At 40.8% G+C, this 25,072-nt stretch overlaps 1 protein-coding gene and 1 long non-coding RNA gene across 2 annotated transcripts in view; one reads left to right on the forward strand and one right to left on the reverse strand.

The window, feature by feature from the left end:
- The window catches only part of SPMIP2 (sperm microtubule inner protein 2), a 105,424-nt gene that overhangs the window by 38,745 nt on the left and 41,607 nt on the right, over positions 1–25,072 (reverse strand). Inside the window, exons 2-3 of the mRNA XM_066279944.1 lie at positions 19,005–19,237; positions 5,170–5,228 (exon numbers count right to left, since the gene is read on the reverse strand). Of these exons, the coding sequence (XP_066136041.1) occupies positions 5,170–5,228; positions 19,005–19,237 (292 nt within the window). The remainder of the gene's footprint in view (positions 1–5,169; positions 5,229–19,004; positions 19,238–25,072) is intronic.
- On the forward strand, positions 14,480–20,188 carry LOC136337987 (uncharacterized). Its single transcript, XR_010731901.1, has 3 exons — positions 14,480–14,549; positions 14,660–14,757; positions 20,116–20,188. It is a non-coding gene; the product is annotated as an uncharacterized lncRNA (long non-coding RNA).

Here is a 25,072-nt window from a genome sequence, read left to right on the forward strand (position 1 = left end):
AAACAGCTTAAATAACTTGTCCAAGGTATCAGAGCTAATATGGAAGTGAACCTGGCACTGCACTTAGAAGTCTGGCTTCTGAGCCCATGATCTTAATTTCTGTATAGATCCTGCTTCACAACTGCTTACCATCCCCTATTTGGAGGATATTAGATTATTTCTAACTTTGTATTACTGCAAACACTTTGGGGCTTCCTTTTAGCCAAATCTTTGTGCCTCTCCTATATTATTTCTTTGCAAAAGATAGATTCCCGGTGAGATGAATTTTCTTGATTCAGCACTCTTCCAGCTGGGCCATGCCTCTCGACAATGGGCGCTCCCTAACAAATCATATGGTTATGTAAAGGCAGGCAAGAGAGCCGATTGGGAGAGTCGACGCTCTAAAAGAGCCAACTCTCAACTGTCTCTGTGACTCTCAAGTAAATGAAAAGTTAGGGGAGGTTGTGGTCAATTCTGACTCTTTAAAACACATTGCTCTTCTCCTCTGTGGCTGACAATCAGTTTGGTTGTCCTTAATGACAATGGCAGATCATAGGAACTTGATGTGTTCCTTAAGACATTATCCCTAAGACAACTCTATAAATCGGCACGTAAGTAGCAAACATGTCAAGCCCCCAGTTGGCCAAAGGCAACTTTGTTGTGACATTAGGTCAGAGGCAAGTCAGCATGTGAGTAATTCTGTTGGTTTCATAATTTCAACAACTCCTACATGACACAGGCATAAAAAAATTCACCCAAGTAGACAGCCAGAGTTGCTGAAACCAGCTGAAATTTGATGTCTCTCAGGAATTCGTCACGACTTGAACTTTTTCGGCTCTCCATCCCGAACGATACCAATTTGTACTGGTACGACTACAAGAAGAACTGACATATGCAAATATGTATTGAATGCCCCATTTTGCTGAGCACCAAAGGAGAGAAGGAAGGGGAAATGAGGGAAATAAAGTACTTCCATGCCCTGCAATTTTCAGTAATGTGTTGTGTCTGCAGAATTCACTCATGTCTTCAAACAAAACAAAAGCCCTGTCGATTGACTGCAGTACATTCTCTTATGACCTCTTTTAATTTGACTGTAAACTGTTTTTCCATTTCCTATCTGTGCTTTTTATTCTTGTTCAAATTAGAAATACTATATGTATATACTGGAAAACTTCCAAGTGCAAACAAAAGACCATACGAAAGTGAGTTAATCATCGGGTCACATATCAAGAGAAACTTATTAAAACAAAAGGATGTTTCAATCCAGAAGAAAAGTAAGAGCTAACCCACATCCAGTTACTGTAATCATTCTCCATCAATACATTGCATTGAAATATTCTGTTTGTATCTGTCTGTCTTGAAAGTCAGTGAGCTACTTGAGAGTAAGGACCCTGCTTATTAATTTTTAAAATTCTGAGCACCTGGCATGGAGCAGGTCTTCATTTCCTGTTTGGTGAAGTATATCTTTATTGGTCTTCAGGACACAATAAATTGTATAACACACCATTGATTTAATAACAGGTTTACGTGGGAGGAAAAAAAAAAAGAGGAACCACATTTGTATACTGCATTTGTAAACAATTATACTAAAACATATTCTGAGTTCAAGAAAGTTAAAATTTAAAAGCATGCCTCAGAATGGAGGAAATCCTGTAATTGCCCTTTCCTGGACCTCTAATCTCAAAAACACCATGAACTTTGCCTCTACTATGTCAGCAGACAAAACTTCTTTAGCGTTGGTTGTACTGACTCAAATCCATCCTATGCTCCTACAGAGCCTTTTCTGAGACCACTGACAATTTCCATGTATTTGTCTGTTACTATTTTCTTGGGTTGCCATTTTCCTTGTATTAAGCCCTCCTCTTCAAAATACTTCAGTGACTTTTTATAGCCTCTTACCATCTCAAGGGCCCTACTGTTAGGTTCTTTTTCTCCTTGAGTGGCTCTCATTCATCTTGCCCTTAGTGTGAGCACCCCCACCCCCCACCGAGGCTTGGTCTCCATTTTTTCTGTCTTCTTAGTGGTACCTAACTAGCACATCAGAATCACCTGCAGAGCCCTTTAAAAATGTGCAAGCCCAGGTCTTGGCCAGTGGCTCAGTGGATAGAGAATTGGCCTGGCCTATGGACATCCCAGGTTTGATTCCCTGGTCAGGGCACACAGGAGAGTCAACTGTCTGCTTCTCCCTACCTTCTCTCCCTCTTCCGCTCTTGCAGCTAGTGGTTCAATTTGTTCAAGCATGGCCCTAGGCGCTGAGGATAGCTCAGTCAGATCAGTGCCAGCACATCAGCCTCAGGTGCTAAAAATAGCTCAGTACTCAAGCACCATCCCCAGATGGGATTGCCAGATGGATCCCAGCCAGGGTGCATGTGGGAGTGTGTCTCACTATCTCCACTCCTCTCACTTAAAAAAAAAAAGTACAAGCCCATATCCCAACCCATATTAATGGAATCAGTCAATTTGGACTGAAATGTTAGCTCTGTGACCCTCGGTCATGTGACTTAATCTCTGACATACAATTAAATTGATGTGAAAATCTGCTTAATCGCAGTACTGGATCCATTCTAACTCCTCATCATTATAGCAATTTTTATTTCCATGTATTTCAAGCACACATTTCTTTGAAAGCCCAATCAAATCCTTCTTCTTTCCCACAGCCCTCCATAATCACTATTTATTTCGGCTCACTTGCAAAGCACACTGAAACCAAAGACCGGCCTGTTAAAAATGAAAGTCTCCTAGCTGATCTTCCTATGACTGTTCTCATCACCTTTCAATCCATTCTCCACATAGCACTCCAATATTCCAGTGATCTTACAAAAAAAAAGTGAATCATGTTTCTTCTTATTTTGAATCTTCTAAATAAGTTCTCTTTGTTTCTAGATTAAAATCTAAACTCTCCAATCTGGATCCAAGGTTCTACAAAATCTAACTCTCTGTTGCTACTCCCCATCGCTTTCTGCAGTCCAGCCTCACCGGTCCTGGCTTGATATACTCGTTCCTATTTCAGGGCTTCATACATGCTGTTCCTTCTGCCAGGAAAGAGCTTACACTCCCCCTTTTTGACGTTAGCTTAATAATTACTTCCTTGGGGAACACTCTTCTGACCAGATAGATGCCACTTGTAGAAGCCTTTCTTTACACACCCCATGATTCCCCTTTGTAATAAAATGTTTTATCATAAACTAGATAGAATAGGACAGAATATAAACTTATTCTTGATATACCTCATACTTGACTTGTTGTCACAAACATGCATTATATTTGTCCTTTTAGAAAAGTATTATAAAGTATGAAACACAGTACAATTGTCTTAAAAAGTCATTTAGTTGATTAATGTCTCTCTCCTTCCCTAGAATACAAGTTCCAAGAAGGGACATAACGGGGTCTGGTTTGTTCCCGCTGCGGCCACAGAATGCAGCATTGCTGCAAACACGGAAGGGCAGAACTTAGTGAGTGAGTGGCAGCTATCGACTGAGGAGGATGGAACATGAAAGTAATTGGGAGACTAAGCACTAACCTCGCCCGGGAAGGAGATGGCTCTCAGTTGCCCACAGAGAATTCAAAGGACTGGGGCCTGCTGGGGCCTGCTGGGGCCTGCCCTAGTCAGAATCCTGTTCAGGAGCATCTTCCCAGCCTTTTAAGCAGTCAGATGTGCTTAAAGTCTCGAGAGAGGCAGCATTTAGATTATTGACATCTGAACTAGTAACACCTAGGACCAGGGCCAGAGGCTACTGAAGAGTCCAGGGGTCATCTGTATACTAACTTTTTTATAACTTTTCTAGTTATAATTTCTTAGTTATAACTGTCTTCATTATTAATTTGTCACTCAACATATGCAAATTGATTTTGTTATTTTACTTCATATATATATCCATACAGACACACACATAGATATACATATATCTATGTGTGTACATGTGTGTGTATGTGTGTATACTCAATTTTCTAATTGAATCTACAATCTCTTAAGTACAAGGTCTTTTTCATAAACGTTTTGAATCCTCATGACCTAGTATAATTCATATCATATTCCCTAGAAATGAATGTTGCCAACATTCTTTCATACATGGGCAATGTTCCAAAGCTTTTATATTTCTCAGATACTTTCTAACAAGTATTTTATGTTTAAATAAATACAGCAAATTTTCACTTATATCATCAATGCTTGTTGAAATTTCTTTGATTTTCAGTAACCTTTAATTTTATTTATTTATTTTTTTGGCTTGGAAATATTTGATAGGACATTTGTAAGTAGATGCCTGCAATGTTATCGGAACAGAGTGGGATAAATTAATGAGAGTATATGCTTTGCATGCAATAAATTGTAACTATTTCTCTGTGGTTTTAAACATAGGATATGCATTATATATAAAGTATAGGAAATGCCCAATGAGATCATTTGTTGTCCTGAGATTGTGTTTTAGTAATGAATAGACATTTAATACGGGGACTGAGGGCTTGTCTCTTTTCTGTGCTGTTGATGTCATGCTATAGCAGCAAGAGATGGCAATCCATTAGTTTTGCACATACTAATGCTGTATCCTTCAACAATTAAAAATGAGGTGAAATAAGCTAACCCTTGCCTCCCAAAAGCTAGGCTAACAAAGACATGACCACATCTGCAGTCTTGTCAGAGCAGTGCCGACTGATCCTTCCCCCATTGGGAACCTGAATTATATGCTACATCTAGATGACAGGCCTACATTCGCTCTTTTCCTGTAATTTAACATACCTTGAGCCAGACATGTTTCATTTGGGTTAGAGGCTGCCTTAAGATAACGTGAATTCAAGCATTGTGTGATTTCAGTAGGATTACGTTTATTAACCAAGGTTACCCATTATGATGGTTTCTAGGCCAACAGCATGAAATACGCTTTTTTTTTTTTTTAAACCCAAAACAATTAGATGGTTGTTTTCCACAGAAAGAAGTATTGATACAGTTAAAGCCACCCTACCCATCCAGTTGCTATTCTTAACTGTGCAGGCTGGTTCTCCTTTTCCTTCCCTATAGTCTATGCTTGCTTTGCCGACTTCCTCCTCTTAATTAAATCTGTAGATAGTGAAAATGTTGTATTTATCAGAATAAAAAAAAATAAAGCAGTAATATACTTAAAAGTGTTAAGAATGAACTCTTTTACAATTTAAGAAGGAGGTTAGTTAATTAAAAATGTACTTATATGTGCTTACCATGGATTTTGGTATCTGTGGCTTATTTCATCAATAGCAGCTTGACTCAGTTCTTTATACTGTAAAAGGAAGAAAATGAATGTATCCTAATTCCAAGGTAAATAGGCATCAACATGTCTAAGGGTCTATGTCCCTAGTCAAAAAGGAAGTCAGGGTAGGAAATTAAACAGGAAATTCTAAATTCAGTTTAAAGAAGATGACCTTTTGATTTCTTTTTTATTTATTTATTTATTTATTTATTTATTTATTTATTTATTTATATGACAGTACTGCACCATTCAAATTTTTTAATAAGAACACATTCAAAGCAAATAACTAAAATCATAACAATACCACTCTTTCTTTTGAGGAAACAACAACAGAAATCATCTGTTGTCTCTTTTGTACTTGGGCATAATTTTCCCTAAACAAAGTTAAATTTGCATCATAAAGACTCACTTTATCAAAAGCATATATTGTTTTATTTTTCAATCACACTGTATAATCAATATTGCTTTGTATTAGTTTTAGGTGTTCAGCATAGTGGCTAGACCAGTGGTAGTCAACCTGGTCCCTACCTCCCACTAGTGGGTGTTCCAGCTTTCATGGTGGGTGGTAGCGGAGCAACCAAAGTATAATTAAAAAGATAGATTTAACTATAGTAAGTTAGTCAACCTGGTCCCTACCTCCCACTAGTGGGTGTTCCAGCTTTCATGGTGGGTGGTAGCGGAGCAACCAAAGTATAATTAAAAAGATAGATTTAACTATAGTAAGTTAGTCAACCTGGTCCCTACCTCCCACTAGTGGGTGTTCCAGCTTTCATGGTAGGTGGTAGCGGAGCAACCAAAGTATAATTAAAAAGATAGATTTAACTATAGTAAGTTATTTTATAAAGATTTATTCTGCCAAACTTAGCAAAAATCCGACATGAAGTACTTGGTAAGTAATTATTATTATATGCTTTAACTTGCTGTAACTCTGCTTAATAAATTTTATAAAATAAAGTTACTTCCCTACTTTATAAATCACCATTACTGTGGAACCAGTGGGTGGTTAGAAAATTTTACTACTAACAGAGATACAAAAGTGGGTGGTAGGTATAAAAAGGTTGACTACCCCTGGGCTAGACAGTCATGTACTTTATAGGATGTTCCCCTGGTATTTTCAGTCCTCCGTGGTACCATGCATAGTTACTACAATATTATTGACTATACATATTTCCTCTGCTGTACTTTATGTCCCTGTGACTACCAATTTGTACTCCTTAATCTCTGCCTTTTTCATCCAGTCCCCTAGTCCCCTCCCCTCTGGCTACCATCTGTCTGTTTCCCGTATTATGAATCTGTTTCAATTTTGGTTCTTGAACTAAGAGGGGGGAAAGTACAAGAAGTGAAATAAATATGACCCTTTGTGCTTTACTTTCTCTCTCTGCAGATGGACAGATGTTGGGTGGCAGGATGTATGTCGTCAGCGATCTCTGGGCTCCTTTCTCTCTTTATGATTCCGTGTCTAAATAAACAGGCATTTGTAACTATGGAACTACTGTTTTCATTTAGACTCAAACAGTTTAGTACTTTTCACTTGATCACCACAGAATTAGAAAATGTGGTGGTAATAACATAGGGAAGAGCTGGATTATACATAGCCAGCTGTGGTAAAGCATTGATCTGAAAACTCCTTTCAGAAAGCATAATTTGAAATATTGATAAAATACTTGGCAGCTTAGAACCAGTTACCACATGAAAAAAATAATAATCCCACACCCTCTCGTATACATTGAAATTATCCGTTACCATCAAATAAGTGTTAGAGTTGCAATTAAGCAGGATTCGTGGAGACAAAATGCGTAGGCAAGGCAACCTGAATAACTTCTGCAGAAGGGCGTGCTGCTGCTAGTGAAAGTTGGCCGGCAAATGCGCGCATGCAAGGTGTTGGGTCCTATTTTAAATCCTAACACAGGCCCTATGCTGGTTCTTGCCCCATTGGCAGGGGTGGTGATCATACAATTTTACTCTTTTCTGATTGGTAGTTTAAATGGCCTCATGAAGGGAGAAGGGAGAGGTGGGGATAGCTTAATCTTGGGGAATTATTGCCTGAAACCAGATGAAGGGGTTTGGGGAAAATCCCATTGAAGAAAAGAACATGAAGTAAACAAATTGTTTTTCCTTCAATAAGTGGCCTCTATATTCTGCTTCCCTTCCCCAGGAACTAGGCAATGAATGGCACATCTTACACTAACATGGGGTATAAATAAGGGTGTCAAAATTATATTGCAACGGGTTTTGGTCTACGATAACTTCTACGTTTTCCATACCAGGATTGGGAAACAGTCACACAGGTTACTAAACGTATTTCACTTCAGTTTTGGAGTGCATTTTTTTTGCTTACATTAATATTGGATGCTATATTCATACAAAATAGCAAAACCATATTATGATAATTTGAACATCAGAGGAATGACCTCGTACTTTTTTTTTAATCTTCCTTTTTTTCCCCACTCAAGCTTTTGTTTAGAATGACTTTTTTGATCAAGTGCTTCAGAATTACTCGTTTTAGAAAAGCAAATATATTTACTTATGTCATCTACTTGAGGAAGAAGACCCGAAAACTTGATCACTCCTGGGTCTTTAATGTCCATGTTTAGAATAAAATTAAAAAGTGACAAATGAGATTTTAATGCAGAGTGGCCCCACTATTCCACAGAAAATTGGGAAAAAATCATCATCTGTATATAATGGGAAGATCATGGTATAATTTTTCTTCAATTGATTTCTGACTCATTGATTCCCTGAAAATTAGCTTATCAATTGACTTATAAATAATTTTATTATCAAATTCTGGACAAATTTTCCAGGACTTGGATGATCTTCTCTGATCTTTATTCACATTATTAATAACCAAAAATTACATCTTCTTAATCTAGAAAGACTTTTCTTAAGAACAAAAAAACAGATTTCTCCCCAACCCCATTTTTCCTGTAGCTATCAGTGTATAATACTTCTGTTATCTAAAAAAAGCTGGACCTTCGCTATTGTAATTCATTAATGAAATTCTTCATAATTTATTTGCATAATCATGCTCACTGTGGTGTTAAATCTAGTGAAATTCAGAATCAAAAATACTATTTTTGCCCTGGTCAGTTTTTTAAAAGAGTAAAGAGATAACTGATTCAAAAACTAAGTCATCCTGTTCATAGAAACAGGTAACAACTGATTGGATAGTCTCTATATTAAGAATTAGTGAAAATATTTTTTAAAGATGTTATTTATTCATTTCAGAGAGAAGAGGACAGACAGAAGGGGGAGAAGCAGGAAGCATCAACTCCCATATGTGCCTTCACCAGGTAAGCCTGGGGTTTCAAACCAGCAACCTCAGCATTCCAGATTGACGCTTTATCCACTGTGCCACCACAGGTCAGGCACTAGTGAAAACCTTTTACAGTAATTTGAACATTTTTCAGCTAGCAAAAATAATCATAACTCAAAATTGAATATTTCCTATGTAGCTATTTTTCAAAAAGTCTAAGAATTAATAAAAAGGAAGTATGTGCTAACTACATTCATATACTATGAATTAGACACAATTTCTGAATGACTTAATAATTGTTAAATTTGACTTAAATTAATTGCAGACAGCCGGGGGCCGTTCTAGTTAACAATTAAGATCATTGCTTAATACCGCACTTTTAATCCCAAACTGCCTCCAGTCTAGCTCTAACATACTTAGGAAACCTTTTGGGGATTGATCCCTGAGGAATCCTTCTGCTTTGTTGCTGTACCTGACTCAACATGCTTTTCTTAATACTGTATATCCAATTTTGATTTTCCCTGCTAGAACGAACCACTTTCCATCTCTGTGACTATGAGCTCTTTCTCTCCAGTAGAATGAACACAATGGCAATGCATTTTAAGAATGCATAGACACTAGGGTTTCTCTTCTCCACCCTCCTCCTTGGTAACATAGAGCTCTTAGTACCAAACGTTTGAGTGGAAAATTCCCTAGGGCTACCTTTTCTTATGCTAATAAATTTTTTTTCCCCTTCACTTGCCTCAATTTGCAAAATATTACTGTTAACCCCTTCTTGTCTTTCTTCCCACAGCCAGTGAGAAGCACTCTCATTGTTGTAGCTGGATCACCAATGTTGCCTACTCTGTGCTAGAACTATTGAAGGGAGCAAGGGGCATAAAGGCCTTTGTGTGAATGGAGCATTTCAAGCATTCATATTATAGTCAGAGCATAAGGAACAAAACAATCCTTTCTGAAAAATGTCAGTGTTTAAGGCACGGATTCCGTGAGGCATTTTTTCTTATTAAAAAGCAAAAGATGAACAAAGCAGAGACTCATACTTCATTTTATGACACGTTATATATGGGCCACATTATGAATTATATCTTGGTCTCTCTCACTCTCTTTTCTTTTTAACTGCAGTGTTTTTAAATAATTTGAAAACATGCATCAACTTTCAGCAAATAAACTAAATATTGGGTTTTGTGAATTTGTTGTTAGTAGCCCCAGTATTTCTGGGGGTTTTTTGTTTGTTTGTTTTTGTTTTTTTGGGTTTTTTTTGTGGAGTATTCAGACAATGAGCCACACATTCCATCGTGTTTCTAATGTGCTTATAATAATTTAAAAATCCACGGAGGCAGGAAAATAGAGTATATGTAGGTATTAATGACACTAGATCCCATCTATTGAGTCTTATTACACTAGACACTAAGTACTTTACACATATATCTCACTTAATTCATTTAACAACCCTCTTAGGTATTTTATCCCCGTGGTAGACAGAATTCTAAGATTCCCCCCTACCATGCTTCTCACCCTTTAGTATACACACCATCTCCCAGGCATTACCAAATACTACTGTAGGTACTGTGAAGGGATTTTGCAGATGTAATTAAGATCCCAGATCAGTCAACTTTAAGAAAAGGAGAGTATCCTCAGTGGACCTAACTTAATCAGGTGAGCTCTTAAAAGAATCCAGGTTCTTATGGGCAGAGGATTTAAAGAGAGAGAGGGATTTGACGTGAGGAAGATTGTCAGTTGCTGACTTCAAAGATGGAGGAGGCCACATGGTAAGGAAAGTAGGTGGCTTCTAGAAGCTGAGAATGGCCCCTGGCTGACAGCCAGCAAAGAAATGGATCCTCAGTCCTACAACCATGAGAAACTGAAGCCTGCTGCAACCACATGAACTTGGAAGAGACACCCCCCCCAGCCTCAGATGAGATCACAGCCATCGCCAACACCTTGAGTTTAGCCTTGTGATACCTGAGCAGAACACCTGTCATGCCTTCCCAAGACGTCTGACCTATAGTAATATGAGCAGATAAATGGCTGTTGCTTAAAAACTGCTGAAACTGTGGTAATCTGTGCCCTGGTCGGATAGCTTAGTTGGTTAGAGCACGAACAACAATGCAGAGGCTGAAGGTTTGAGCCGTGGTTGGAGCGTTATGAATGCTAAGTTGCCTCATTTATTCCCAGAGAGAAGGCAAATAGGTTATTTTCCTTCTGTACTTCTCCAAGGACATAAATGCTTTCCGTATTCATATATTATTATGAATTATTCCTATAATTATTCCTATAATTCAAGATACACTAGGGTTTTTAAAAAATTTTTTTATTGATTAATTTTAGAGAGAGAAAGGGAGAGAGAGAGAGAGAGAAAGAGAGAAAGAAATTGAGCAAAACATTGACTTGTTGTTCCACTTATTTATGTATTTATTGGTTGACTCTTGTATGTGCCCTGACTGACCAGAGGTCAAACCCGCAACCTTGGGGTACTGAGATGATGTTCTAACCAACTGAATTACTTGGCCAGGGCAATTTTCCTTTAAAGCAAGGCTAGAACTCATTCTGTTGGGAATTGGTAGGATTTGTAATAAGTGACCAATCATTCTGTTATGAGCCCCTTACTTAGAGTTGGTTGATTATCAGACCAGAGTCTGAAATCTGAGTGGATTCAACTACTCAAGCTACAGAAAAGCTACACAACAGCTTCTCACATCTCTATTTGTACTCAGTGTGCAGTTTCTGAAATATATCAGGTGCCTGTTTTGCAACTGATCAACCTTGGAGTGCATTTTTTGCTTAAATTGATATAAGATGCTATATTCATACAAAATAGCAAAATCATATTATAATTTCTAGTTATTATAACAGGGGTCGGGAAACTTTTTGCCTGAGAGAGCCATGAATGCCACATATTTTAAAATGTAATTCCATGAGAGCCATACAACAACCTGTGTACATTACGCATTATCCAATAAAAATTTGGTGTTGTCCTGGAGGACAGCTGTGATTGGCTCCAGCCACCCGCAACCATGAACATGAGCAGTAGGAAATGAATGGATTGTAATACATGAGAATGTTTTATATTATTAACATTATTATTTTTTAATTAAAGGTTTGTCTGCGAGCTAGATGCAGTCATCAAAAGAGCCACATCTGGCTCGCGAGCCATAGGTTCCTGACCCCTGTATTATAATATAGTTGGCACTATTCTTTTTTTTTTTTTTTTTCTGAAGCTGGAAACGGGGAGAGACAGTCAGACAGACTCCCGCATGCGCCCGACCGGGATCCACCCGGCACGCCCACCAGGGGCGACGCTCTGCCCCTCCGGGGCGTCGCTCTGCCGCGACCAGAGCCACTCTAGCGCCTGGGGCAGAGGCCAAGGAGCCATCCCCAGCGCCTGGGCCATCTTTGCTCCAATGGAGCCTTGGCTGCGGGAGGGGAAGAGAGAGACAGAGAGGAAGGTGGGAGGGGGGAGAAGCAAATGGGCGCTTCTCCTGTGTGCCCTGGCCGGGAATCGAACCCAGGTCCCCCGCACGCCAGGCCGACGCTCTACCGCTGAGCCAACCGGCCAGGGCCTGGCACTATTCTTAATTCCAAGTTAAAAACTGTGCTTCTCCCAAGTTAACTGTCCAGTTAGTTTCAGAATACAGAATGACACAAGGTGGGGTTAGTTCAGGCATTGCAAACAGTAATAGTAGAACTGAGTTTCAGTAAAAAATTATGTGGTAAGTAGTTTTCAAACAACTATTGAATGAGCTAGAAGTAGAATAATTTTGAATCTATTGCTCACTTAAAAATTCATTTCTCCCCTTCTGCAACTTGGTTTCTTAAAGCCACTGTATGAGAAAAGAAGCAATCTCAATCTCTGTCTCCCTTATTTATTGATAATCGTCTATGCCATTCTAAGCACTAAGAGACATGGCTTAGAGCTGTTAGTACAAAGCCAAATAAAACAGACTTCAGACTTCAAGTTGCCTAAAGTCATTTAGAATGTGGCTGGGATTGTGCAGTCTAATTGCTAACAGCAGTTGCATTAAAATCTCTAATACAAGGAAACTTTCTAATGAATTCTTCCCCAACTGAAGGAATTCACTGAATTCCTACTGCACTTATTTTCAGTGCCATTTTCTTTGTGCCCAGAGACCTAGGTGGGATGATACAGCAAGCCCCCCCCCCTATATTTAATAAATTATTTCCAATTTGCTCAGTTAAGATTGCTTGATTTCCTCGGTTCAATCCTGGGGATAGAAGGGGTATGTCCAGATTCCTACTCTGATTTGCTATGCATTCTATGCATTTTTTGTCAACACAGCTTGTTGTATATGAATAGTAGGGAAAAACTATAAACCTAAATTTTTAATGATTCTAGAAATTCTCCCAATGATCTTAAAAAGCCAGGATAAATGCCAGATTTAGGAAACAGGTATTCTGGTATTTTAACCACCCGTGCTTAAGATATTCAATTGCACCCAAGTTTAAAAATTCACTGACAGTATATTGAAAGGAGCCTGGTTATGGAGTCAAAACCCACAGGTTCCTTAGAGCCCAATCCAATGCGCACAACCTTTCTTAACTTCAGATCTCCCTATCATCGTCAAATAATATTCATTGAAAACCTATGGCATATGCGTAATTACTAAATTTAAGAAACTGTAATTTTTTTTTAAAAAGGTGATATTTATATGTAGACACATATTCAAGATGTTATGTCAAGCCGTACAAATGTTAGTAACCACCGTGGTGTATTTTTAGCCTTCCTGAATGAATAAAATCAGCCACTCAGTCTAGGTCCTAAATTACACTAAGTTCCTTTTCCTTCTTTGTTTTTCACGTTTCTACATTCTAACAGATGGTATGGAAACGAATATATTTTTGTTCTTCGTCCACCAATAACTCTCTATAAAGTAACCTCACAAGAGGGAGGAAACCCTTTGTTTTGTTTAGAAGCCAGGTCCTTGGAGCTGCGGTGCCCAGTAGGATGTGGAGGTGGCGGTGAGTGTCCCTAGCTGCCCACAGAGGGGCCTCCCATTTCAAACGCATTATTCTTCACGGAACTGCTCTGAACGCAGAGCAGGGAGCACAGGGCAGTGATGTGGGCCTCCCTTGCTGTTTTCATGGTCTTTTAGAGAAAGGAGGCATCAGACGTCAAATTTCTTTACAGACGTTCAGAAATAAGTAAAATTTTGTAAGGAAATTATTTCCATTTATTTGAGGAATCTTATAGTGGATCCATGTTTTGTAAAATGGGGAAAAGACAACATTTGCGTATCAGGAGGTTAATGGTGTTACCGCGTTATTTTCAGGAAAAAGGAGGGTTATTTGACTCCTTTGGTGAATGTTTCTCCTCCCTCCCAGATGGTCCATATGTGGCCCTCTCTTACTGAAGGCTCCCGTGGTATCAGAAAACGCATTACTTTATTTATTTATTTATTTTGAAAACACATTACTTTATACAGCGCTTCAGGATGAAAGGTGCTATTGTAAGTGGGTTTTTTTTTTTGTATTTTTCTGAAGCTGGAAACGGGGAGAGACAGTCAGACAGACTCCCGCATGTGCCTGACCGGGATCCACCCGGCATGCCCACCAGGGGCGAAGCTCTGTTGCCATCAGAGCCACTCTAGCGCCTGGGGCAAAGGCCAAGGAGCCATCCCCAGCGCCCGGGCCATCTTTGCTCCAATGGAGCCTTGGCTGCAGGAGGGAAAGAGAGAGACAGAGAGGAAGGGGGGGGTGGAGAAGCAAATGGGCGCTTCTCCTATGTGCCCTGGCTGGGAATCGAACCCGGGTCCCCTGCACGCCAGGCCAACGCTCTACCTCTGAGCCAACCGGCCAGGGCCGTAAGTGTTTTTATATTAAACCACAGACTGTTGGGATGTAGAAATGTCTAAGAAGGACAAAGTGAGAATGAAACACATGCCCATCTGGGGGGGGGAACAGCAACACTCCAAAGATGTGCCTCGTTTTAGAAAAGCTCTTATCTATTTTGCTTGTATAACTCGGTTGGAAAAGGAAGCTTTATTAACTTCTAATTTTTTTCTGCACCGATGACACCATCTGGAGACGAGGAGTGTGAGACTCAACATTGGTAACAGTGAGTCATAATGAACTCCAAGGTAAATAAGAATACATATTTGGGGTAAAAGACACCCAGAAATTCTGAAATATGTGATTGGAGGTCTACATACTAATCAACTCCACACAGGCAATATTTCTTTTTTTCCAGGTGAATTTGGAAATTTTCCTGGACCCTGTCGTGTGAAGATGGATGGTTTGGAAGAACGCACAAGGACAGGCTGGGACCAGGAAAGGAGGGGCGCTTTGGTAGGACCTCCCTAACTGCTCTTTTTCCATAATGTCCAAGATTGTATTTGAACATCTTTTTTGAAATACTATCAAGTGTTTGTTAAAGAAAAAAAATTTTAAATAACTATTGCTAAGCTATGTCTTATTCTATCAAGTAGGTGGGTGATATCTACTAGTACAGTGGTACCTTGAGATACGAGCAGACCAACATACAAATTTTTTTAAGATACAAGCTGCGACTCGGTCCGTATTTTTGTTTGAGATCCGAGCAAAATTCCAAAACCAGAGTCATGATTCGGGAAGCTGCCGCTGGTTGACGCGTTGGCGCACGGGTCCAGTATCAGCAGTTTGATATACGAGTTGACTGACTTACAAGCTTGGTTACAGAACAAATTAAATTTGTATCTCAAGGTACCACTGTAATTCACTTTAATATTATAAATGAAGTATACTGTCTGCCAAGAATGCAGAATGGGAAGCAGGGAGCAAACTGAGCGTACCACAGTGGAAGGACGCACACCTTATAAGACAAGGAAGTTGGAAATGACCCCAGCCAGACCCTGCTTGAAAGAAACATGGTAACAACACGGTTATTTTATGCAGTGGTTTCAGTCTGATGTTCTGACTTTTTTGTCCGCTCTACTTCCTCTAAGTCCTGAATTCATGGTCTGAGTTGAATTCCTGGCTCCACCACTTACTAGCTGTGTGGCCTCAGATGAGGACCTCATCTGTCAGTACTTCAGTTCCCTCATCTGTCAAGTGGAAATAATCACAGTACCTTCCTGTTCCACAGCCAACAAGAAACTGAGCATCTCATCAGAAGTCTGTTCAAATGTCCATAAAACTGTCCCAAAGAAGCCCTCTGTATTTCATAACAGAACTTGTGCCCAAGTAAAAGGGAGACAGAAATTTCAAAGCCTCAAAGATGTACTTATATTATATTATACTGGATTATGTATAGATAGATATATAAGTTCCCCTACTTGGGTTCTCCTCATTACCTTCTCTAGATTGTTCAAGTTGCTTTACTATGATGATAGCATGGTTGTAATATATGTTATGATTAGCTGACTTAATATTTTCTTTGGGCTTACACCTACGAAGAGTCCAGTACAGTATAACATTGTTTCTGTGGGAAAGTCAAATGACTTAAACCATTTGGTCCCGAGGTCAGAGCGCAAGAGCAGAAGATGGATGCGAGGAAGCCAGCCGATACTGTTAGGGTTTGGGTTGAGAAAGGCCAGGGCAGAGAAGCGTGTCCAGCTAAGCAGCAGTCAGAATTGTCCTTAATTTAGCATGGGATCGAAACCAAAGGAACTGTTTCAATGGCCACATATTCTTCCAGAAACAACACATATAGTTTGGCAGAGACCAAATCCATTAAAAAAAAAAAAAAAAAAAGAATGCACTGCTCTTAAATCTGAGATAATAACAAAGGCAGTGATTTTGGCTGGCTTCTAGCCACATGTAACATTATGGCATTGTAACCCACATACGAGTGTGTAGGAAATAGCTAAACACAAAAAGAAACCTGATATTGTGATTTTTACTGACCTCGGCAGAGTGGGGAGATTTTTCACGCGTCACTCAGCCTGGAAGTTATTCTCTTTCTGCCAAAATCCGGATGAACTAGAGAACCTTTCAGAGGGCCCCAAAGAGGAGAGACTGTCCTAGGTCGGAAGCAGCTGCCCCCCCCAGGCCTTTTACTGTTTGTCTACTCCAGGTGCCTGAGCTGCCCTAACTGCCTGCTGCTTTGTGCCAGCCGGGAACAGCCAAATCAGGAAGAGCAGCTGCGCAGGCTATAAAAACCCACCAGATAAAGATTTGTGCTTTAAATCAAAGTTCCAGCAATTGCAGCGAGAGACACTGAGGAATCGCTGAAGTGAGACGGACACAAAGTGCCACCTCGACCTGGACTAGTGAGGGTAAGGGCAGCGGAGGATGTGACAGAGGTTCACACAGGAGGGGGAACCAGAGAAAGAACAGGATGGGGCTGGAGACAGTCCCTTAAATGACATCACACTAGGGAATTTATCAGAGCCTCTCGTATGTTATTTGTAAGTAGGAGCTTGTTTTCATGTGTGTATGCAGCGGCTCAAATGTCAGTTCATGCCGAGAGTGATGGATCGGAAGTAGCTACGCGAAGCCCTGGGTTGGTAAGGAGCCCCAGTCTGAGGCTGGGGGTGAAACACGAGGCTGCCCTCGGCCGAGGATGGAGAGAGGAAGCTGTGTCTTGGGTACGAAGGAGAAGAGGATTCTCCATGACAAAGCCCAGGCCTTGCCATCAGAGAATCACACCCAGTTCTTTGCTAATATGTATGATCATTCTCAGGGAATCTTTTGGCTCTCATTATAAAGGTCTAATTCCAAGGAACCCTTGGATATGCTTCAAGATTGTTACCCTAGACAACTCCGTGAAAACAGTTACCATCAAAATGCCAGGGCCGAGGAAATGCACAGGTGAGATGCCACAGCCCTTATAACTGTGGCAAACCAGACCAGCTCCTGAGCGTGCCACGAGTTGGGCGAGAAGAATCACTGTGTGGCTCACACTCAGTCCCACAGGGGTGACGAGGACAGTGCTGCCCTGCAGAGCGGTGACCTAAAACCACCTGTGAGATACAAACGGGAGAAACAAAAGAAATACCTTCCTAGAAGGTGGGTCACGGCTGCGGTCTCTGTTGGACTCCCCGTTTGCCTCAAAGGCTGAGGCGCACTTGATTGAATGCACTGCACTCGAGCAGACAAATACATTCTCAAGTTCAAGATGAAGAAGGAAGAGACTCAATACAAATACACACTCAAGATGGGCAGACAGATCGAGGGCTGTGCACCAAGGCAGAGGGCATCAACCAGAGAAGCCACAAGGCAATGGAAGTTCTGGACTCTTCAAACCAGCTGCCTTGCTTTGGGGCTGTACTCTCCTTGCTGGGAACCAGTGTTGATATTAAATCAAATTTCTGATCTGCATTTTTATTGCCTACATGGATCAGGGCACAGTTGAGGAGCTGAGCATGCATTCCATTCAACTGGCAGTAAGTAGCGTTCGGCAGAACAACCACAGTACTAATAACCGACACAACCACCGTGTTAGGAAATGACATTTGGATGTCAACCACATGTGACGCATCCTGCGTAGTGCTTTCCTTGTGTTCTTGTATTTCATCCTCACAGCACAACAATAATAGTAGTAAACACGTACAGCCCTTGATGTGCTAGGCTCTGTTCCAGCACTTTGCAAATCTTAACTTGTTTACTGCTTACAACAGCCCAATGAGGTCAATACCGAGACTCATGATGAAGAAACCGAAGCACAGAGGTTGAAGAGCTCGCCTAAGGCCACTCGCAGCTAGTAGGTGGCAAAACTGGAATAGGAAGTCAGAGATTTTATGATATGGGTCCTCTAAACACTGCCCTGTGGAAGAGAAGAAAGCAGAGACACAGAGAGGTGCACTCCCCAGACCAAGGTCACAGAGCCAGACCTGCTCAGAGTAAGGATTTGAACCCAGATCTGTCTGACATCAGAGACTGAGCTCTCAATCACTTTCTTGTACTGCTGTACAGATTGGGCCAGAAGAAGGCTTTTCCTTTTGTTAACCATTATCATATGAGGCTGTACATAATTATTGCCTTAAGACGCAAGGCAATCTGGTTATTGCATAATTGATACAAGCTCCATTTTTAGATAGTGTAAAGGCCTTCCTGGAAAAGAGTCTTGAGTTCTCAGATCTTACTCCTAAAATTACCTACGCTGTCGTCCTTTACCGAGGCAACTGTATGGGCTCATCCGTGCATCCTTGTCACCACGGGAAATAAGGCAAGGCTTCTAAGGACCCTCTGGATTACCTGTTTCGAAGACACCACCCACACAGTGGGTTTTGGAGGTCTGGGATTCATTTCTTAGCTCTGTGGATGCTGTCCACCCCCCACAGCCTGCTTTCACACCACCCACGCACGGAGACGGGGAGGGTGTGTGAACGTCGCCCTGCGTGTGAATCTGAACGCAGCCCCAAGCCAAACACCAGCGCTGTCGCATTCCCCGCGGCGTCATTCTTTTCACACCTCTCCCTGCACGTATGGAGGGGCCTACACGGGAAGGGTGGCAGCAAGCACACTTCTTCACACATTTACTTGTCTGCGAAACTCAAATGCCATCATTTCTCCACGACAGACCAAGAACGTGACATTTCCTAGGGAAGCAAACTCGGGAAGAATTCAATTCAGACAGCAGTGTGCTACGAAGAACATAAATGTAAGAGTAATACCTTGATGTGAAAGCCACTTTCAAGCCTTGTCCTGTTGATAAAATTATACTCTGGTATTCCCCAACCGATTTCACCGACGTACTCGTGTTTGTATTTTGCTGGTAAGCTTCTGCTGGAGGCGGGCCTCCATAAATATTTGAGGTCTCCAGTTTTCTCTCGCAGGGGCCGCTCTTCTCCTATATAGGACACGTGCTGCTGGAGTTTAGGCAGGTGGTCCCTTCTATAATCTGGGCCTTAACAAGACAGAAAAAATATATTTTAAAAAAATCTCCATGCTTTATTCTAAATGCTTTTGTTATTTTAAATGGTAAAAATAATAATACCTAGTAATTGCATGGCATTTACTATGTTCTAGGTCAGGGGTCCCCAAACTTTTTACACAGGGGTCCAGTTCACTGTTCCTCAGACCATTGGAGGGCCTGACTATAAGAAAAAACTATGAACTAATCCCTATGCACACTGCACATATCTTATTTTAAAGTAAAAAAACAAAATGAGAAGAAATACAATATTTAAAATAAAGAACAAGTAAATTTAAATCAACAAACTGACCAGTATTTTAATGGGAACTGTGGACCTGCTTTTGGCTAATGAGTTGGTCAATGTCCTGTTCCATATTTGTCACTACTAGCCGTATCAAGTGATATGGAAGCAGTACTGTACATGAGTGACCCAGCTTTGCGGCCCGCCACAAACAGTACTCCAGGATCCTGTGCTTCTCTCACTGACCACCAATGAAGGAGGTGCCCCTTCCAGAAGTGTGGAGGGGGCCGGATAAATGGCCTCAGGGGGCCGCATGCGACCCGCAGGCCGTAGTTTGGGGACCCCTGTTCTAGGTGCTGTTATAGGCTGTTTATACATGTCAATTCAATTAAACCTTATAGTAACCAAAGGAGATATTTAGTATATTTTCTCCAGTTTACAAATGGAGAAAGGAGGCACAGAAAGGTTGGTTACTTGTCCAGAGGCACAGCTAACATGCTCTTTGTTCCTTGACAGACTGCCTCACACATTGACCTTTTAAATGTCCCACTAAACCGCTTTGTTTATAATCAACTTAATACAGATGTGTTTTATGCATTAAAAATCCTCACTCATGTCACATTTGCAGGATGGAGTCCTTCAGATGAGGCAGTGTTTTATCTACATAGATAAAATCTGAAATAAGAATGAAGAAATTCCCCAAATATATCAGAAGCAACTGGAAAATGGACAATTCTGACAAGTGAGGACAGCTTCTAACTGGTGATAACAAAAGCAAAGTTATTTAATAAATCTTGGTATTTTAAATGTAAGACAATGAATGAGGAAGAATCAGTGAATTGCAAAAGTGGGTGAGACAAGCAAAAATAGGAGGTCTGAGGAAAGATCACTGAAATAAACATTGAAAGTCGATGATGTAAAAATATAAAGTTGATAAAGCGGAGCTAAGACTTCTGGGAAGAATGGTACTAACTGAAAACAGACAATGAGATGCTGACCCGGAAGAGTTTTAGAAGTCCCAGGACCAAAATGTGTACAGGACAGTACGGGCAGGTTTGGAACTCAAAGGGGGAACTTCATCCCCGTTACAAAAGTTGACCAAAGACCTCAGAGGCAGAAGCTTCTGTGGCCACACTGTCACCTGGGCCCCTCGTGGTCCTGTAGCTTCCTTCCTTTGCTCTTGGATCAGGGAGCTCAGCAGTGGTGGGATTCAAATAATCTAACAACCGGTTCTCTGCCCTAATGACTGTTTTAAGTATAAAAAAAATGATATACCGAAAGGTCATTTATTATTTCATGCATTTAATACTTAAATAAGAACAATAAAAGATATACAAAACTAGATTATGTTATAAGAAAGAGTTTTTAAAATATTAATAAAAAAATACTAAATAATACCTGACAAAAAACAATAAAACTGTTATGTGTGATTTATCCTTAACCATCTTTTCACTGTAGAAGTAGGATCCCAGTCCTTTAGAATGTAAATTTGTGATTTCCACATTGGGCGACTGCCCAGTCACCCACCTTAGAGGGAACCCTGATTACAAGTGCTATTTTCACAACCGGTTAGCCAAACTCAATAAAAAAGTAGGTATCGGTTCTGCAGAACTGGCGCGAACTGGCTGAAGCCCATCACTGAAGCTCAGTATTTGCAGAGAGCACAGATGGGCTAGGGCTCTGACCAGCTACTCCAATGGAATAGTGGTAACAAGTCTGTGCTTGGAAAAGTCATCTGAGCTGTCCAAGGAGGTTGAAAACATGAGAAATCGCACTTCAGACACACAGTTTTGGCAGATGTTTTCACAGTTTCCTAATCCTCTGTGTTCCCCATGATGCATTGGGCCTTCACTGTGGCTAATTTCCCTTGATGAATACATTGTGGCTTGAATTTTATTTGCTTCAGGTTTTCACTTAGGTTTAACTACTTTGGTAAAAGTACAGAGTCTGAAAATCTGTTTTCTCTCTCAAGATGTCAGATGTTGAGGTCTCACCTACAAAACTCCTGTCATAAGGAAATTTTTGCAATCTCCTGTAAACGGGATGAAATACAGAAAAACTCTGTTAGTCTTACTGGAATGTTAGTGTATGTTTAGGCCAGCATTTCCCCAAACGTTTCATCAAATGCTGCTCCCATGAGTGCAACTGAAAATATATGTGCATGGCGGGAGGGGGAGGGGGGAGCAGGGGGTGCTCCATAGTCAGTCAAATACATTAGGGAACACTGTTTGCTACATTTGCCTCTTGGATGTTCACAAGCATATGAAAGTTAATGAGAAGTCCTGAGAAATCTCATGGTAAATAAGCCTGTTTACAATGATGTCATCCAGAGTTTCTCAAACTTATTTCAACATGGCACACTTACCCCCACTGAGTCATGGGGATCCTACAGACCTCATGCATGAATCCTACAGACACCAACAGATTGGGGGAAATATTGATTCTGTGGCCAATGTTTCATGATCACTAAAATTTTGTCCATCACCACATTCTGCTACAAATGTTTGAGCAGATATACATCTGTAATTAGTTTCTTAGCTGGTCCACTCTGTGGATTGCAATGCATTTTTTGAAAAAGCCATTCCTTGACAGCTGTGTTAAAAGCACCAAGGTTTGGACAGTATAGTGAAAAGTGCACGTGCCCTGCAAACCCAAAGTTTGTGTGTGTCGTGGGTGGGAGGCCAGGGGGGTGCCAGTCAAGGTCCCGTGGCTGTAGTCAAGTCAGTGGAATTTTCTAAACCATCATTTCTTCATCTGCGCTTTAGAAATAGAGCAATGCAGGGAGCATGGCCTCAGGGATTCCTGGGAAGACCCTGCCCTGGCCACACAGCTGACCCAGGCCCCTGCCTGGGAAGCAGAGGCGGCTGGATGCTGTAGTCTGGATGGACCCACATCCATAGCAGGTCTACAGCCAGCCCAGTGCTACCTAACCCAAAGATTCACACATTGCTACCCAACCAGCAACGTGCAGAAACGTGGTTCCCCTATGAGACAGTTCCGAGGGTGTTTGGTTTTGAACGACCCATTTTTCTCTCCCAAACCTCATCCTCCAGAGCCTAGACTCCATGTGGGATCTGAGCCCCTGCTTAAAAATAAAACTTCCAATTCATGTTCAATTGATGTTCTTTCTTGTTCCTTTAATAATGATCTCTGTTCAGTTACTGCTATTACATTCCTTAGTGCGTTTCTAGAGGGTTTTATTCACCCTGTGGCAACTATTCTAGGATTTTTTATCCTCTTCTCTAAAAGCTCCAGCACTCATTTTTGCCAATAGTGAGGTCGGCAGCTCCTGGGTTAATAAAACCCTCACCTGCCTGACTTCTTTGGAGTTCTTTTTCACGTCCAAGGGCCAATTCTGGTGGCATTATTTGCAGCTGTAATGCTTAAATAGAACTGCCCAGCATTACTCAATCAGCCTTAACTCCTCTTCCGCCATGATTGCTGGGAAAAGACGGGCTTCCATTAAATCATGTGCCAGGCTTCGTGGTTCCACACTTCTGCATCGCCCTGCCCTGGGAAAACTGCAGTTTCAAGGACGGTGGGAAGATCCGGCTTGCCCTCTCCCCTGAGTGCATGCCCAACATTACTTGCTTGTTTGTGTCTGGAATTCTAAAGTGACAGTTAAGGATGTGGTTTTGAAGCTAAACTAATATAGGTTCAAATGCTGGCTTTGTCTTGTGTTGGCTTTGTGACCCAGGAAATATTGTCTAGCCTCTGAGTTTTTAGGGTCCTCCTCTGTAAAATGAGAAAAGTGAAGCCTGGCTTGCAGCTTTGTTGAAAGGAAATGAGAGAATCAATTTTATTTGAAGAAGTGCTTAGCTGAGAACCTGGCACATGATGTACAGCTAATATTAGTAGTATCTTTTCCTCTTTTTTGTTTGTTTCAATTTAATGACTGTCTTACTTATTACATTTTAAAATACCTTTTTTAAGGAGATTTCACTGATGAGCAATTTATTCCTTATTGTGAGCTAGCTTGAAGTCTTTTCATGAAAGCTATTCTAGATTAAGGGGTTGGCAAACTTTTTCTGCAGAGGACCAAAAAGTAAATATATTTGATTTCGCAGGCCAAATAGTCTCTGTCTCATCTACTCAGCTCAGCCACTGTTAGGTCAGAGTAGTCACTGACCATATGTAAACACATGAGCATGGCTGTGTTCCAATAGAACGTCATTGTAATTTTATGTCATTTTCACTAAAATTGTAATTTCATGTAATTTTCAAAACATTATTCTTTTGCTCCTCCCCAACCATCTCCATTCTTTGTTCACTAGCCCCACAAAAACAGGCGGCAGGAGCAATTGGCCCCGGGAGCCACAGTGTGCCAGCCTCTGCTCTAGATGTGGGAAGGTGATGGGCACTGAGGAGGCAGATGCTGGGAAGAGCACAGACAGGTGCATTCTGGGAGCTTTCCCACCAACTTCACGTGTTACCAGCACTCAGAAACGGGCCCACGATGGCATGTGTCAACAGACAAAGAGAGTTCATCTCCGAGGCAAATGTCCCTTTCTGACCACTTTCCTGCACTTGCATTATTTTCTTTCATTCATTCTTTCACTGTTATTTATTCATTTACTCAACAAATATTTAATGAACTACTGTTCTGAGTGCTGGGGATAGAGCAGTGAACAGAGCAAAGGTCTGAGCTTCACGGAGCTTACATTTTAGTTAAGAAACTGGTGATCACAGTAAACAGTCCTCATTAGGTTTCATCTGGATCGCCACATGACCTCCTCACTAGTCTTGGCTCTAATTTTTCTCTTCTTCCACTCATCCTCCACACAGCTGTCAGGAATGATCTAAAACTCAGATAAAAGAAGATATCTCCTTTTCTAAAGAAAACTTGAAATGGTTTTCTCCAGTGCTTATAAATCTTTTCATCCAGATTTCTTCGGGTTGCCGGCTGGGTCTTCACCCTCTGACCCTAGCCCACTTATTGATTCTCAGCTGCTTTCACCTTTGTCTTGTTATCAGAATTTCTCTTTCAAGGTTTGCTGTGAGCACTGTCTCTTCTGGAACACACCCCAGAATCCCCCAGGTCAAAATTGGGCATTCCGCGTGCTGCCTTCACAGTAGTCTCCTTTTTCCTTTCATTTTCTTTTTTATATTACACGTATTGGCTTTATTCTATTTGTAAGCTCCTAGAGGACAAAGGCTATATCTTATTTATCTCTGTAAACATAAAGCAATCTTATAAATTAAAAAATATTTGACATATGACATTGTATAAATTTAAGATGCGCCACATGTTTAATTGATACATTTTTATATTATAACGTGATTGCTATTGTAGCAATTATTAAAACTTTTATTATGTCACATACAGAATGGAGCAAATGTAGATTTATAGTTTGTATGGAAAATACTACAGCCTGACCTGCGGTGGCGCAGTGAGTAAAAAGCGTCGACCTGGAACACTGAGGTCGCCGGTTCAAAACCCTGGGCTTTCTTGGTTAAGGCACATATGGAAGTTGATGCTTTCTGCTCCTTCCTCCCTTCTCTCTCTGTCTCTCTCCCTCTCTCTGTCTCCTCTCTCTAAAATGAATAAATAAAATCTAAAAAAAACTAAAAAAAGAGAAAATACT

This window comes from Saccopteryx bilineata, chromosome 1, assembly GCF_036850765.1.
Source record: "Saccopteryx bilineata isolate mSacBil1 chromosome 1, mSacBil1_pri_phased_curated, whole genome shotgun sequence".
Taxonomy (NCBI): Eukaryota; Metazoa; Chordata; class Mammalia; order Chiroptera; family Emballonuridae; genus Saccopteryx; species Saccopteryx bilineata.